At 35.3% G+C, this 16,822-nt stretch overlaps 1 protein-coding gene across 13 annotated transcripts in view; it reads left to right on the top strand.

The window, feature by feature from the left end:
• The window catches only part of PDLIM5 (PDZ and LIM domain 5), a 201,138-nt gene extending 187,201 nt beyond the window's left edge, over nt 1-13,937 (top strand). For all 13 annotated transcript variants that reach the window (XM_059172610.1, XM_059172596.1, XM_059172633.1 and 10 more), the window contains 4 exons: nt 5,311-5,491; nt 8,153-8,273; nt 11,188-11,303; nt 12,982-13,937. In XM_059172610.1, coding sequence (XP_059028593.1) covers nt 5,311-5,491; nt 8,153-8,273; nt 11,188-11,303; nt 12,982-13,071 — 508 coding nt within the window. In that variant the 3' untranslated portion in view covers nt 13,072-13,937. The remainder of the gene's footprint in view (nt 1-5,310; nt 5,492-8,152; nt 8,274-11,187; nt 11,304-12,981) is intronic.
• The last annotated feature ends 2,885 nt before the right edge of the window (nt 13,938-16,822 follow it).

The following is a 16,822-nucleotide window of genomic DNA, read 5'->3' as shown; positions in this document are numbered from 1 at the left end:
CCCCACCACCATACGTAGACTTACTACCTACCCTCCCTGCTTCATTTTTCCTCCTCAGAACTTAAAATCTAACATATCTTTTTTTTTTTTTTTTAATTGATGTTTGTTGTTTCTCCCTCATGCTAGAATATAAGTTCTGTGTGAGCAGGGCCTTTCCTGCCTTTATTTCTTGCCATATTTTCTGCTCCTAGAGCAGTATCTGGCATGTATCCTTGTATTTAATAAATACTTGTTCAGTTGATGAATGAACTTTTTAAAAATATTTGGAGGAATGTATGATAACAGTTTCTCCAAGTTGAAAATATCTCTCATTCGTCTTAATATATAGAAACACATTTTCCTGTTTTGTAGATTTTACAATAACCAGTATAAATAATCGAGTATAATTGTCTCCTATAGACTTAAAGAATTATCAATTAATATTACATTTTATTAGAACTTGTCCTTTTTATTCACTGTTATGTTCAGGCTCATTTTACCCATGCATATGTTCTTGAACAGTGAGGCATTTATGTCTTTAAAATAAAAAGCTATAGTTGACCTCCACCCTTTTGGATGCAATACTTTAAAGGGCTTACAGATTAAAGATGATACTCAACAAAGGTGGAACTTGTTATTTAATGCTCCAAATTGGAACATTTGAACAAAATTTACTGGGAACGAAGAATAAAGCATATAAAGCATATAAAAGCATATAAAAATGCAGCCCTTATAAATCTTAGGACAGATTATTAGTATTGTGGATTTTGAGTATTATATGTCTTGCTAGTGTGTTTTACTGTTATATTCAAGTGTGTTTCATTCTCTGTTACTCTCTCTTCTTGCATGTATCTTTGTATTTGTGATTATGTGCGCAGTTTCTCCCAGTAATCTTTTCTGCTTCAGAAAACTCTTCCTTTCGTCTTTTGTTCTTGGACTCTTCGCTCATGCCAGGCCCTTCCCAAAATTTGGCCATAATATAATATAAAACAGGTTTAGATTCCATTTTTATTTTGGAGCATGAGTTGGCTTTTTATGTGGCTTTATTTTGAACTTTTGTTGATGAACTTCTTTTGATTTCTTGGCTTTTTTTGTTTTTAACTTCTATCGATGCGGTAACTTTTGTTCAAATACAATTTTTAATCTGTAATAACTGGGCCTTGAAGAATTTCCAGCTTTACAGTTCATCATCCACATGATCTTAGGAATGTTAGGTAGCTGTTGATATTTTCTTCATCTATTTATAGAGCTAATTTCTATCACTGAGCTTTATTGTTCGAATAAAATAATAAAGAGAGGCAAGAAGCAAACATTTGATTTTGAAGCTGAATCCCTGTTAGATTATGCCTATTGAAATTTGCAATCCCTCTCACCTTCTCACTATATAAGTTTTCTTTTTCTGTTCCTTTTGACATGTCTTCTTCCCTCCCTCCCTCCCTTTCTTTCTTTCCTCTTTGGCATAGATCCCACAGAAGATAAAAAGGGTAAAAAGTTTCCTGGGATAGGATAACTCCTTTCTGTCAGCCAGTCAGTGCTTTAACTCTTTCCGGTCCCTGCCTTCGTCAGTCAAGGAGTATTTGGGAAGGGCCCATGGAGTAGAGTAGGTAAGAGGTAGAGGTTGACTTAATTCTACCTTGTGTTTACCCAAGCCCGTCATTCCAGTTCCCACATGGAAACCCAATCCTACCTGGAACAAGAAGAACTTCTTTAGTGTTAATCCTGTGTTAATGAATTTGTTAAATCAATCTCTGCTAATCCAATACTTTGTTGGATGTAAGAGATTTTAGTGTTTAACTATACCTCACTTCAGGGGCATGATGGGAAAGATGCTCTTTGAGCCTGGCCAGGGAGTACCCAGCTAGGCCATTACCTGCACTGAGCATGTTTAAGAAAGGAGAACTGGCAGGAGCAAGGGTCATTTTCATTTCAGTCTTTAAAGGTGCAGAGGGAGTTTCTTTATTGTTGTTAAGACATTTCACTATTCAGATTTGGTAAGGAACTAAGGAAATATCTTAAAGTTATTATTTTAATGGATGGTTTAATTAAATTTTAATTTATTTGTAGTAGAAACTATTCTAGAAACCTTTTAAAAACACTTTTAAGAATACATGAAATATAAGAAAGTCTTCTAAATTATAGAAGGGAGCAAAAGAAGAATGAAAATCATGAATGGGACCATTAAAAAAATAAAGATCGGACAAAAATTTGCCATTGAGATTGAACAGAACCTATAATGATGACCTACATACTTGCCTAAGTTAGAATGGATTTGCCTTTAAGCCTTCTCGTGATCAACAAAGGAAAAAAGTTAATTTTTAAATTTACTATACAATGAGTACAAAAACAAACCTATTGCTCAGAAGAAGCAAACTGTTCTTGTTACAGAAACTTGAAAGGACTTTCTCCAAGGAGTCTAAGTGAAAGTGCCCCTGTGTGATCTAACAAATAATACTCCCAACAGTAATTTAGAGGAAAAGCACTGTTACAGAGCTATGTCCTATGACAAGTGTCAGTGCAGACTGATGGTATCATGCTGTGCACCAGTCATTAAGGGAATAATTCTGTGGAGTGGGTCAGGACCAGTATGCTCTGAGCTGCAGAACCTCCTTCTCTGCTGGTCTGACTTGATTTCTTTCTTTCTTTTCTTTTCTTTTCTTTTTTTTTTTTTTTTTTTTTAAGATTTTATTTACTTATTTGACAGAGAACACAAGTAGGCAGGCAGACAGAGAGAGAGGGAGAAGCAGGCTCCCCACTGAGCAGAGAGCCCAATGTGGGACTCCATCCCAGGACTCAGAGATCATGACCTGAGGCGATGGCAGAGGCTTTAATCCACTGAGCCACCCAGGCGCCCCCTGCCTTGATTTCAACACATCTTTTATTAAACCTAGAAAATGGGTCATGTGTTCCTGAATCTTCTCTTAAATATCTTACTTTTTTTCCTCAGATGAATTTTGTTAAATATTTGGTGGCACTGATAGCTGTGTTCCAGTAGTAAAGCTCTTTCTTTACTCTGAGTGTATACGACACTTCGATAGAACAAGAGTTTGAGGTTGGATTGGCTTTTGCAATCTGGATGGCTAAAGAAGGATGCTGGCCTCTAGGGGCAATCCAGCCTATGGAGCTGCTAAAGATGTGCCCTAAGAAAAAAGAAGAAAAAAAATTTTTCAGCCTAACAGTTGCTGGAATCTGCCATGGCATCCAAACAGATGTAACAAAGTTCTACCATCCCTGTGTTGTGGTCACAGTAAATTTAACCCAACAGATTTTTCAAACCAAATACCCACTTGGTATAAAAGCTCTGCAAACTCATAAGATTTTGTCTAGCTTTGAGCATAGTGACTCCTTGGTTTATCTTTGAAGGTAAACTACTTGTCAAATACATATTTGAGAAAATAAGAGGAAGGAACTTGTTGAGTAGGACTGTTATTTACACTCCAGTTAAAAATTGAGGGACAACTTACCCAAAGGAACATTTGGTTACAAAATAAATGATCTATAGCCCTTTTTTCCTGTCAGGTGTTAGTTGACAAAGATGTTCCTTGTTAGTGATAGCAAATCTTCTGGCATCCTAAAGCTTAAAAAATAATAATAATAAACTATTTGTCTCAAATGCTAAGAGAACTGCATGCTCTAGCTGACAAAAGTTGGCGTTGTGTTATTAATTTTAAAAGAAGTTAACGAGGGGTTCCTGGGGTGGCTCTGTGGGTTGAAGCCTCTGCCTTCGGCTCAGGTCATGATCCAAGGGTCCTGGGATCAAGCCCCACATCAGGTTCTCTGCTCCGCGATGAGCCTGCTTCCTCCCCTCTCTCTCTCTGCCTGCCTCTCTACCTATTTGTGATCTCTCTCTCTGTGTCAAATAAAATCTTAAAAAAAAAAAAAAGAAGTTAACCCAAAAAATGAGGCTAGAAAATACCCTCTTATACCTGACAGAACACATTTTTATCATTCATCAAGAGCCTTTTTACTTTTTTGACTCTAGCAGAGTTAGGTGCTAGTTCTGAGTTCTGAGTAAACATCAGTGTATTTGCAAAGAATTTTCCAATGGGAAACGGTTACTGAATACTAAGGTTTATGTTATTGTCAAAGGCAAAAAAAATGCTCCAATTATGTGATGCTCATTACTGTGACTTTTTCTATTAATAATCTGCCTAGAAGTCAGGTATTCATGCTTACTGACAATTATCCTGTGGTCACTCAGTGATGATAATTGCTGGTAATGAGATGAAAAGCAGAGTATCAGCTGACTACACGGTATGCTAGAAATGAGGAAATTCAGCTTCTGACCTTCACTCAGTCAGTGATTTTATGATATTTGTCATATCTTTTGAACATTTTGTATCTCAGCTTCTCCATCGGTTAAACTGAGTTTGAAGTAACTGCCCTGGTCTGTCTCACAGGAATGTTGCCTGGACAAATTGGATAAGTGTAAAAGTGCCTTGGAGGTAAAGCCACTCTGCGAATAAAGATTAGTATGATGGAGCTACTGAGAAGTGTGTTGCAGAGGCTAGAATGGTTCATTTCTGCAGGCTTCGTGACTAGATAAAGCTTCATAAATGGATTCCTGTCAAGCAAACCAAACCCATCTTATCAGTTCATGACTGTATAGTATTTAATGGGAAAAAATCTCTTTACAAGCATTTGTTACCTTGATACAAATGTGCATTAAAAATCACTCATGTTTCAATTAAATAAAACCTTCCTAAGTAGCTTCAAAGCAGTCTCTAATAGCCAGTTGACAGTTTCCATCGTCTATTCGGAGGGGTCGTAAACATCTGATATGCTTAATAAAGTTGAGAAATAAGGAACGAAACAATGTGTGGGGAGCAGAAGTGGACCGCAGTGTTTCCTTGGGTCATAGTTGCTATGAATTTTAAGAGTCTGACATTACCAAATTAAGATTTCTCTTGTTTATTTTATTTATAGAAATGTCAAATTCTCATCTCTGCCTAAGCCATGTAGTATTATCTGGTTACTTCATTTTCCACTGGAGTTAACATCCTCATTTTCAGTCATAATCATGATACAGAGTCGCTTGTTGCAGCTCGATAAACATAATCAGGTCTCTTGAAGATGGGAAAAAAATGGGGGAAATGGCCTTCCTCGAAAGAATCCCCTCCTTGAAGGAATCCCACTTTTTACTCTTCCTTTTTCCTCTCTTCCCGTAAATGCTCAGAGTTCCTATGTAAATTTACAGCACCCTTGTTTTCAGCCCTTGAGAAGGATAATCGAGCAAGAATTTAATTGTTTTGACATTGCACAAAAGAGGTTCTGTCCAAGCTAACTTCAGAAACTTTTATTCCCCAGCCAACTTGATCTCTTTTCTTCTGGCAGGGGACCATTCCTAGTGGCATTGGGGAAATCTTGGCATCCAGAAGAATTTAACTGTGCTCACTGCAAAAATACAATGGCCTACATTGGGTTTGTAGAGGAGAAGGGAGCCCTGTATTGTGAGCTGTGCTATGAGAAATTCTTTGCTCCTGAATGTGGGCGATGCCAAAGGAAGATCCTCGGAGTAAGTGTCAGAAAACCTGTTTATTCTGATTGAGCTTTAAAGCACAATCATTTTTTGTTGTTGTTATGAAACCTTCCAGCAGTTTTCCTTTTTATTTTCTTCTTACTTGATCCCCTGTCTGTTTTCATCACTGTTTATTATTGTAAAGCAAAACTAAATAGACCTCTGTAGAAGTATATCGGACTCGTGGGGTTAAGTTGTCTTTGGTTTTGTCTTACTGAGTGCTTGCTTGTCTGGTGAAAGTCTAGCCACTGTGGGGGAAAAATAATTTACTGTGGGTGTGCTACCTCAACAGGACCCTGTTTGCTCAGGAATGAAGAGGTCGCACAGGACCACACACATCAGAGTTCTCAGAACTGACACCTTCACTGTTTTAAATTAAATTCCATAGCTTTTATAAGAGCAGCATTTCCCCATTTGTCAGGGTTCAAGCACAGGGCACAGATCTCATGAAATATATAAAACATGAGACTTATAAATAATACATTTTTCTTAAACACATGTAGTATTTAAAAATATAACTTATTTTATGAGCACATACATGGTATAGAAAAATAATCGAGGCACCTTTTTTTTTTTCTTTTTAAAAAGGGAATAATTTAGGAGTCAGATATATAATAAATAATGATGAATGACCGAATTTCTGCTCCGGAATATCCAGGTTGCAGTTTACAAAGAAAGGGTCAGTCATTTCTTATGGGTGACTAGGAGTTGGAATTTTATTTTAGAAGCATCCAAGGTGCCTGGTCTCACACGAAACTCATACAGCTAATACAGAAGAGGGGAATAGCATTGCTGAATTCTAATATTCTCTTTATAAAAATATAATAATGAGGGGTGCCTGGGTGGCTCAGTGGGTTAAAGCCTCTGCCTTCAGCTCAGGTCATGGTCCCAGAGTCCTGGGATCGAGCCCCACATCAGGCTCTCTGCTCGGCAGAGAACCTGCTTCCTCCTCTCTCTCTCTCTCTCTCTCTCTCTCTCTCTCTGCCTACCTGTGATCTCTGTCAAATAAATTAAAAAATCTTTAAAAAAATATATAATAATGAAACTTTTTAATTCTTATCAGTTGAGAGAAAAGCTAATATGAATTATTGAGTACTTTGAATTTCAGATTACGTCTTTAAATGGTTCTGAAACTTGGAGGACACTTAAAATTGTAACTATGCCACATGAAATATTTTTATATTATTAATTTGTACAATGTGTTGGGAACAAATGAGTAGAAGTATACAGGCTGTAACTTCCTAAAGGATAAATAATAAGACTCTTTCAACTTATAAATATATTCTGTATATTCTAGAATAATAATACAGAGTCAGGTAATAATCTTAGAACCAAATGAGGTTCTAGGAAACGGAAATCTTACCCTCATTGCCTTAGAGACGGACCATAACTTCACTACAGAGACAGATTCTCTGGGTTGTATTTTAGTTGTTTGATTTCCTGTTAAAGAAGGAATAGTAATCTGTCTCAGGGATTGAAGGGAAGTAAATGCCAAAAGCCTTGAGAAACAACTTGGTTCAATGTACATTTGTTGTACATATTCATAGTGATCTTTTTGGATCTAAACAACTGCCATTTCTCCTCAGTATCCTTCAGTAGTGAACTGTGACATTTTCTAAGGCTAATAATTTACTCTGTCATTTTATTTTATTTTATTTCAGCAATTTGTACTATTAAAAATATTTCCAAAAATTTTTTCACTCTACAGCAATTAGAAAATATCCAAAAATGTTAAGAAGAAAATTAAAGTGACCTATATATTTTACCAACCCTAGATAATTCCTATTAATCTTAGGATGTATCTTCTTCCAGTTTGCTCTTTGTAAGTAATTCATTTACAAAATTATGACCATACTCTATGTGTAGCATCCTCTTTTTTTGTGATAGATAATTATGGAAAGAGTGAATCCCCATATTAACTATTCTTCAAAGATAATGTTTAATGGCTCCATCTTTCTCAATCTAAAGAAATGATTCCTTACAAAACTAGCTTCTCTTCTTCTACTAATTAAAATCTGCCCAAGTCTTTGATAATGCTGTTTTTAATGAAAGGGCCATTGTTGATTAGAATCCATACTTAATGGTTCAAACTTCAGACACTCGTTTGAGTGTGTGCTTAGTGTAGTCACAGCTGATTTCCAGAATCCTAAACATGTGTTAAACTGATTGGATTACACTGATTATGTTATTGCTTCCATAATGCACCAAAGCACAAGTTTGTTTCAGTTTTCAAATATTTTGCCCTTCCTCCATGACATTTTCTTGTTTCTCCTGCATGACATTTTCAAGATAATACTATGAAACCTTCGTAAGTGAATGTTCCCTGACAACCCTTTTGAGAGAAAGCAGGTTTTGTAGCAAGCACTTATGAAGTGCTTACTTGATTCACCACATGTATACTGTTTAAAAAAACATAATCATTCTTTACATAAGTTTATTGATGTGTATTTGGGGGAAACACGCTTATTTTATAGTGTATCAGTTTAGATGATTTGTGAGTCGGTCCTAAAGTGTCATCTGTTACTTAGAGGAAAAGCTCATGGTAAAGACAAAGCATGTGTCTACGTTGAGTCAGTTTAAAAGGGCTGTATACAACTAGTAAAATAAGCATGTGTGTATTGTCATCTTTCTTTACAACCAATTACCTTTTTATAACAGGAAGTCATCAATGCTCTGAAACAAACTTGGCATGTTTCCTGTTTTGTGTGTGTGGCCTGTGGAAAACCCATTCGTAATAATGTTTTTCATTTGGAGGATGGTGAACCCTACTGTGAGACTGGTAAGATCCTAAAGCCATTAGTTTCTTAAGTTTTGAATAAGGATAAAACATTAACCCTTACATTACTATAAAGTTGAAAGGAAATATTGCGCAAAGTAGATTTCCTGTTTTCAGGGCGTTTAAGCTATGCTAAATACATAACAAAAAACTATGTAAAATGTTTATGACTTTGTTAAAATAGATATTCCCAATTTTTCATTAAGAGAAATGAGCATATAAGCATTACCTAGTAGGAAAATATTTTACTTGAATCCCTAATAGTTTATGGGTGTGAATTCTACCAACTTGTGTAGCTTAAAGCCACCTCTTACACACTAATAGTGAATTTTGAGTGGTTTTAAACATGAGAAATGGTCATCTTCTGAACATGATACTGATTTGCTCTTCAAGGCAATGGTCTTGACAATAAATTGGAAGTCTTTTTTTACTTTTCCTGAATGGAAAGGTAATCTTGGCTTGGATGGTTCCCTTAGTAAAATTGTTCTTAATAAATAGGCTCCAAGGACCTATCTACTACATTTCTTATTACCTGAGCTCTGAACACGTCTTTTCTTTTCCAGAGGCTAGAAGTAAACTTTCATAACACTTATTTATTAATATTACTCTTTCTTAGGTATTAGTACCATACATATGTTTCAAAAAATAAAGTATTTTCCCTTTATCATGTCTATATTCACTACCACTGCATTTCCACTATGGAGTTTTATTGTTGATCTGCCTTGAAACTCAAACTACGGTGCTGGAGGAAGGGAATATTGCACACTATAACTAGTTAAAGGAGCTGTCAACTTCTGATTTTAGGCTAGTCAAATTGGACATCACTTGAACCCTTTTTTGCTCAGTCAGTTCCTTTTAGTTCCTAGTTGGGATCAGTCTAGATCTATGCCATACTGTCCACCAGGAAGCTCTCTGGGAATTCAGTGATCTAGCCCATCTATGCTCTATTTTGGGACAGGATGGCTACAAGCTTCCTACCCTGATTCAATCAGAATATTTCAATATATTTTGTAATTTCACCTAGTTCTTCTGAAAAAAGAGCTTTATTATTATTTTTTTAATTAAGCTTTGTGAGACATTGGACTAACTGGCAGATAGTCCCTGCGTAGCCAAACACATACAAAACTAACCTTAGTATCATATTTAATGTAGTCTAAGAAGTTTGATTTTTGAAACCCAAAAATTGCTTACAGAAAGGGAACAGCATTATTGAAGATTTGCTTTAATGTCACTTCTAATCAGTTTGATCTATTTTGTTGTATTTCTTTAACCTCCCACATTTGTTACTACCAACTTTCCCATCTCAGTAAATGCCCCACTTTCCAGTATCCCAAACCATAAGATTCTGCTCTTGCCATGTCTAATCTAATTAGTAAAATCTTGCAGTTCTACCGCCACTGTATATTGATTCATTCATTTCTCTCTACCTCAACAGTCAGAACTAAATCCAGCCCACTCTCTTTGCGTGGACACTCTGATTACCAACTAAAATGGTATATCTTCTTTCCCCCTGACCCTCAAATAGCAGCTATGATAATATTTTGTTTCAGTGTGAATTAGATTATACTTGATACCTTTTGGCTTCCCCTTGAGGAATCACTGCACTCCTTATTAGGCCAACCTTATCTTCTACCATCTTATTTTCTGTCACTTGAGTTCTACGCAAATCTATCCCCTTTGCTTTTCTGAACATGCTAAGATTCTTCCTGCATCAGGGCTTTTGTACTTGCTGTTTCTTCTAACTTACCTGTTCTTGCTCATATTTTCTGTGGTGATTTTTCCTTTTTTTTTTTTTTGGCCAAGTCTTGGCACAACTGTTACCTCCGCAGAGAAGCTTTTTCCAAGCCCACTTAGTTAATGGAGTGTTATATACTTCCCCCCAAATATTCTGTATCATGTGACTGGTTTTTTTCGTGGTTCTTGTCACAGTCTGAAATTATTCATTATCACTTATTTTAAAAATACAATAAATGATGACATCCTATTCCTAGTGAGATTATAAGCACCATAAAGAGAACAGCTGCTTCTGTCTTCACCACTATAACCCTCATCAGTGCTAGGCACATAGTAGAACTCTGAACATATGATGAGCAAATGGTGCTAAGAAATATTGAAAATGGTTAAAGAGAGGTAAATTAAGTTAGAAATGAAAGTCTACTTTCTACTCCAGCTGCATAAAAGAAAATTGCCAGTAAATTCTAATTTAGTAATAATAAAGAAACATCTCATCAATACTGCTCTCTTTGGAAGGAAATCCTATTAGTATTTTGTTACTATAACCTCTGTCAAGTAAATGGTATTCTCTGGCTTAGGATTTTCAGCAGTAAGTCATAAATTTGAAAGAAAATCACAGCAAAAGACTTATGATACAGTCCAACTAGAAACTGAGTCACAGCACTTAATTCATGGAAGTTTCTTGTGACTTTTTTTTTCTTCCTACCAAGTCAGATACTCTACGAAATGTGCTGATATCAGATATTTCTTCTGATTTTATGTTCTGTAGTCTTATTGTTGCTAGTTTTTGGAGGTTCCCTTGTCTTTTGTTAAAACAGTCCTGTCTGTTGATAACTTAACAGGGATCAGAGTTGTTCTTCATATGTATTTGGACACTTAAGTAACTGGAGATGTGTGAGAAGTATTATGTGGGAAAAGGGAATAAAAAACGTTAATTATGTAAATAACATTTACCCCAAAGGTAATTACCCTGAATTAAACACCCCAAAGTTACCCTGAAACATGCTACACTTTATTTCTCAAGCCAAACGTGTCTTCTGAACATTTTCCAGTTACTAGTAACTCTATCTTCATCTTCTCATTTAATTCCAATTTTGTTGCTACTTTCTAGAAACTATTATTCTAAAGCTTCATCATGTTTAAATTATGTCTTCCCACTCCCACCCACCCTGCCCCTATACAGATTATTACGCCCTTTTTGGTACCATATGCCATGGCTGTGAATTTCCCATAGAAGCTGGCGACATGTTCCTGGAGGCCCTGGGCTATACCTGGCATGACACTTGCTTTGTATGCTCAGTAAGTAATCTTACTTCTTACTTCTTACTTACTTCTTACTTACTTACATCTTACTTCCAAATTAGAGGAGCACAGTAGGGCCAGTTTTAGCCTAAGCACTAAATGGAAATAACAGTTCTTATATCATTCAGTCCTTCACACACAAAAGTATTTCTACAGTGATTTTAAAAGTTGTTCATTGAAAGTTTTGGCATTTTTTTAATTGTTTGGCACGGAACAAGGTGCTTACTCCTTTAGAGAAAATCTTATTTTTAATAAGTTTGTGTTTATAAGGAGAAACCACATATTTCTTAAAACAGTAAGAGGCCTTTACTTTTTTTTAAATTCTTTTTTATTGAAGTGTTTTTAGTAATTTTTGGAAACATGGGTACCTGAAATAGAAACAAACAATTCTAAAGATCTGTTGTTGATGTAGAGTGGAAGCAAACTGTATGTTGATTTCCTTCCTTCCACAGCAATAGTCCATGAATTTTTTTTTTTTCCTTTTAGGACTGTAATAAACATTTAGTGATATATTTACCTATTTTGTTTGATATTCTAATATTTTTGGTTTTATTTTTAATGATGAGAATAGCTGTAGTAGAGACATTTACCCTAAGACTTTGGGAAAAAAAAAAAAATTTTCTATTTATTTATTTATTTATTTGAGAGAGAGAGAGAGAACAAGAACACGCATGAGCAGTGGAGAGGGGTAGAGGGAGAAGCAGACTTCCTGCTGATCAGGGAACCCAACACATGGCTTGATCCCAGGACTCCAAGATCATGACCTGAGCTGAAGGCAGGCGCTTAACTGACCGAGCCACCCAGGCATCTAGGCGCCCCCTTAAGACTCTTTTTAATTTAGAAAGGAAATATCCAATAAAGATACTCTGTTCAGATGTTTGATTTTTTAAAATTAGATTTAATGTATCTAATAGTTTTCAGTACCCATTGAATGAAGGGAAAAGTAAAGTTAATTGAAGTCAAATGATGTCCCCAAATATTACCTGGTTGACTATTAAATTCATCTTGTGTACTTCTTCCTTCTCTTAGACTTCATGAGATCTTTAAAATACAACAACTTCGAAGACTTGCCTTTTCCTGTTCTCTGGTAGAGCTGCTCTGTTATACTATCATATTTAAGAAAGGCAATAGGAAAGATAGGATCACATAAATGCAGGTAGTAAGTGAACTGTATAATCATCCAGTAGCCAGCTGTTGACCAGTAAAAACGAGATGTTTTTACTATAAGAAACCAAGACAATGAATTAAAAAAGAATTCTCAGGTATTCTGTGCCTCTGTGTTTGGGGTCTTGGGAATATTGGGCTAAGCAATTGTATTGTGTTTCCATTGTGAGTGCTGTGGTTCCCTGCAACAGGAAGCAAGTTGAAAGCATTGAGGAGCATTTGGGAAGAGAAATTACAATTAATGTGACCTCTTTATGTGTTTTCTTATTAGGGCCTCATAAAGAAAAAGAATGATCAGTGATTTAAATAAATTAGAATGCATTCTAGGAAAAGGTCATTCTTTATTGCTTTTGAAAAATATATGAAATACCATAGTAATCATTAAATGTCAGAGCTTCTAGTACAGCCAATGAAAGTGCTTTGTCTTACCCGCCGAGTGAAAAGCCGTTTTTCCCTTTTAGGCATATTTGATAAAGTAATGATATTCTTTTAAATAATGCTTCTTTTTCAGGTATGTTGTGAAAGTTTGGAAGGTCAGACCTTTTTCTCCAAGAAGGACAAGCCGCTATGCAAGAAACATGCTCATTCTGTGAATTTTTAAAAGTCAACAGTTCAGGGGTGGAGAAGAAATTTGAAGAGAAAGAGGAGAATTGGAATTACCAATTAATTTTTAGATTTAATATTTATGGGAATTTTGAAAAATAATAGTGGCCCTGGAGGGATAAATTCCAGCTTTAAAAACCAAGTCTATGAGGAAATATTTGGCTTCATAAAGTAAAGGGACAGTTTGGCATTTATGATTACTTTTTTCCTGTATTTTCTGTCCATAAAATTTTTATAAAAACCAATTTCCTGGTTGACTATTAAATTCATCATAGAATAAATTAGTGGAGAATTAAATTTTAGAATAAAACCTCTAACATCTATGCTGAATTAATGATACTTTCTTGCCTTGTTAGGTAGTTCTGAGTAAATCTGTAAAAGGCAATGAAAATTGCCTTACACTCTATCATTAAATGTATTTTTTAAAAATAGTGCTTATCTTTAAAAGAGGAAATAGGAGTTTAAACAGAATTTTATCAGTAGTAGGTGTCAGTTTTTTAAAAAAAACTGCTATGTACTTTTTAAAATCTTACTGATCATTCCAGTGGGAAAACTAGTAAGATTTTTATCAAAATGTGCCATGCCAATAAGATGTTATCTGTTTCTCTCATCCAGCCCCCCAAAAGCCACCACATTGCTTATAAATTTCAAATTTTTGCCTGTTACTAAAACATGACCATTTCTATTCATTGTGTATGTTTTATCACCTGTATTAGTGAAGCTCCCATTTTTTTTCCCCTTCCCTCATGCTGAGGTCGAGAGAGTGAGTAGAATAGAGTGAGGTTAGGAGTTATAGGAAGTCAGAGGACTACATTCAAAAAAATTTTTAAAAATTCTCCCCTTTTCAGACAGTGAATCCATTACATCAGACTGATAAAGGTTTGAGAACTGTCTTTGAAGAATAATGTTTTTCTTAGTTCTCCATTAGAAAAGTAAAATATTGGCTTGGGGATGTGATAAAAATCTAAGGGGTTTTTTTTTTCTTTCTTTTCTTTTAGTAGTTCTCTCTCAGTAATATATAAATCACTTCCAAGTGTGATCAGGATGGTTGGAAAGCTTTCATTCCAGGAGACTGGTAGTAGAGGAAGGGAGCGTGATCAGTTACTCATCCTGGCTCATTATTTGTTTTCTTTATTTGGGGCAAAAATTATAGAGCCCATGAAGACAGAGCAACAGTTGTGAAATTGTGAATCCTGTTGGTATTTGCCCAGTGGGAAAACAGATTATGACATTTGATAGTTTTTCTCTTTGTTTCCAGAATGGATGAAAGCCCATAATCCCACTAAAAAATACTAATGTGTCTGGGGTGAGGTGCTTAAAGTTGAGACAGAGCCCAAGTCCTCCTCCCTGCCCCATAACTCACAAAGGACTTCATTTCCATTGTGTGCGTATTTGTTACAGAGGGAGGTTTTAGGCTCTCATATTTGTTTAACCTCCCTAAGAACTTTTCAAGGCATCTGTCCTGAAAGGTGTTCATTTATGGTCTAGCAGATTTGTATTATAGGAAGATAATAATTAACCGAGAGTCAGAGCATGAGAGGGGTGACGTGAAGTGGTTTCACCAGTAGCAACCCTGAACTGCCTTCTCACCCTGCATCTGTAGGGAGGCAGGAAGTTTTACTTTTGAAATAAAGTGCTGGAACTGAATTGTGCATTATTTCTCATTGCTGCTGAAACCACCTGTAGAGTCCATGCTGGCTGCTGTGCGTTATCACGTTACTTCATGTCAGTCTCTTGCTTTACACAATATAAACGAAATGGGTGGTTCTGTTTGGATGTCAGTAGAGATGATTTTTTTTTGTTTTGTTTTGTTTTTGTTTAGTTTTGCCTTTATAGATTCTATGCCAAGATAGTATTTGAAAAGTCAGTGACATTTGGGTATTTCCTTTCCAGAATTTTATTTGACTGGGATTTCTTATTAAGTTATCTGACATTAAGGATGTCATTTTTATTAGATTTCTCATTGTGCACATTATTTCATGGAGCTTAATGTTGCATTCCTCTAAATTTTATCCCTAAAAAGATAACATTACTTCTTAATTTATCATTTTGTCTTTGTGCTTTGTTCTTCTCCTTTGTGACAAAGCTTTATATCTATTCTAAATCAGTTAATCCTGTGAAATAAGTATTGACTAGAACCCAGAAGAATCTCTGTATTTTCCAGTGGGGAATGAATGCTATATTTAATACACCAGCGTTAATCTTTTAATAACTGGCAGAGCACTTTATTCTTCTGGTGAGCTCCCTGAATATTTATTTTTCTGATTATAAATATTCCATGTCAGTAGCATTTTTTTAATTATTACCTCTTTACTGTAGAGCATTTACTTTTAGTATTTCTTGATGTATATTTTGGAATGCTGTACTTAGTATAATACAGATTTAAATTACAGTATATGACTCTTAAACATCTTTACTTGTATTTCCTAGATTGAAAATACTAGCAATAGATTCCAGTTTCTAATTTTTTTCTAGACTTACAAGGGCTGCATTTTGCCCACTAGAGCGGCAGCCTAGAGAGGATCCCTGCCGCTTATGCTTCTAGTAGCGTACCTGTTTCTTGTTGATTCAGGCTACAGTTAGAGTCTAAAACTAAAGCCTAGTGATTTGGTCACAGTAGGAAGACAAACAGAAATAAGAGTTTAAATCTTCAAAATTTAGTGTACCCTATCATTAAAATTATCTACAACAAAATTGTTTTCGTGGTGCCATTTTTAAGGGGTTGTATATTATTTATAGAAAATAATTCCTTCCTCTCCCTTGTTCAAGTATGAATCTGTGTTACAGTCACAGTTTTGTGAGGTTTAGAGCTTTTTTCATCATCTCTATTGAAAGGAGAAGCTTTTCAGACATAAGGGAAGGGAAAACAATGAAAAACTTGACCCAAATCTAGTGCAGTTTCAGTTTGTCATCTTTCTTTTCCATATTTTAAGGTATTGGGTTTGGATTCTCAAAGTATCATTTGCCTTATCTGTTAATCTCTATTTTTTGTCTCTTTACATTTTTACATTTGTATACATCTGTACTGTTTTGCTTTTGGATACATTTTCTAATTAAAAACCACGTGAGAAATATGATCAGTGTAGTAATACCTTAATGTGCACATGCTGAATAAATAAACAGCTGCAGTGATATAAACAAGCTCTCCTGGTCTTTCTTTTTTGGGTAGCGAGCGGTTTCCATTGGAATTCCATCATGGGAATAAAATAGTGTTCACAGGAGAGGAAAAGAAGTAATGATTCTCAGGAGAATCTCTCTTTTATGATTTTCGCCTATCAAAATGTCCCAGAAACCAACCATTTGAACAGATTATCACATTTGTTCTATTTTAATCCATTTTTATGCTCTGCATGTAGCATGCAGACAGTACGTGTTTGTAAGTCAATACATAAACAAGCCTCATTGTTGTAGAAAATACTTATTGCTGAAACTGTTTATTGGAATACCCTGTCATACCAAGCACTGTATTGTATCATATATCTTACTGAAACAGCATAAGTCCTCAAGTCCATTTTCACACTTTAACCCACCAGGGTATATTACTTCATAGTTAACTCATCCCAATCTCATTAGTTAACTTTTCTATAACTAGGAAAGCTCATCTATTCCTCATTTGTTTATTGGTTTGAGTAAGATTTTTTTTTTTTCCTACTGTATAAAAAGCAGGGTTTCTGTTGCAGGCTATATATTGGAAATAAAAGACAAATTCAAGTCTATTTGCTCACAGTATATTAAACTCCAGAAGCCAA

The sequence above is a fragment of the Mustela lutreola genome, chromosome 1 (genome assembly GCF_030435805.1).
Source record: "Mustela lutreola isolate mMusLut2 chromosome 1, mMusLut2.pri, whole genome shotgun sequence".
Lineage (NCBI taxonomy): Eukaryota > Metazoa > Chordata > Mammalia > Carnivora > Mustelidae > Mustela > Mustela lutreola.
This window is presented reverse-complemented; position numbering and strand designations above follow the sequence as displayed.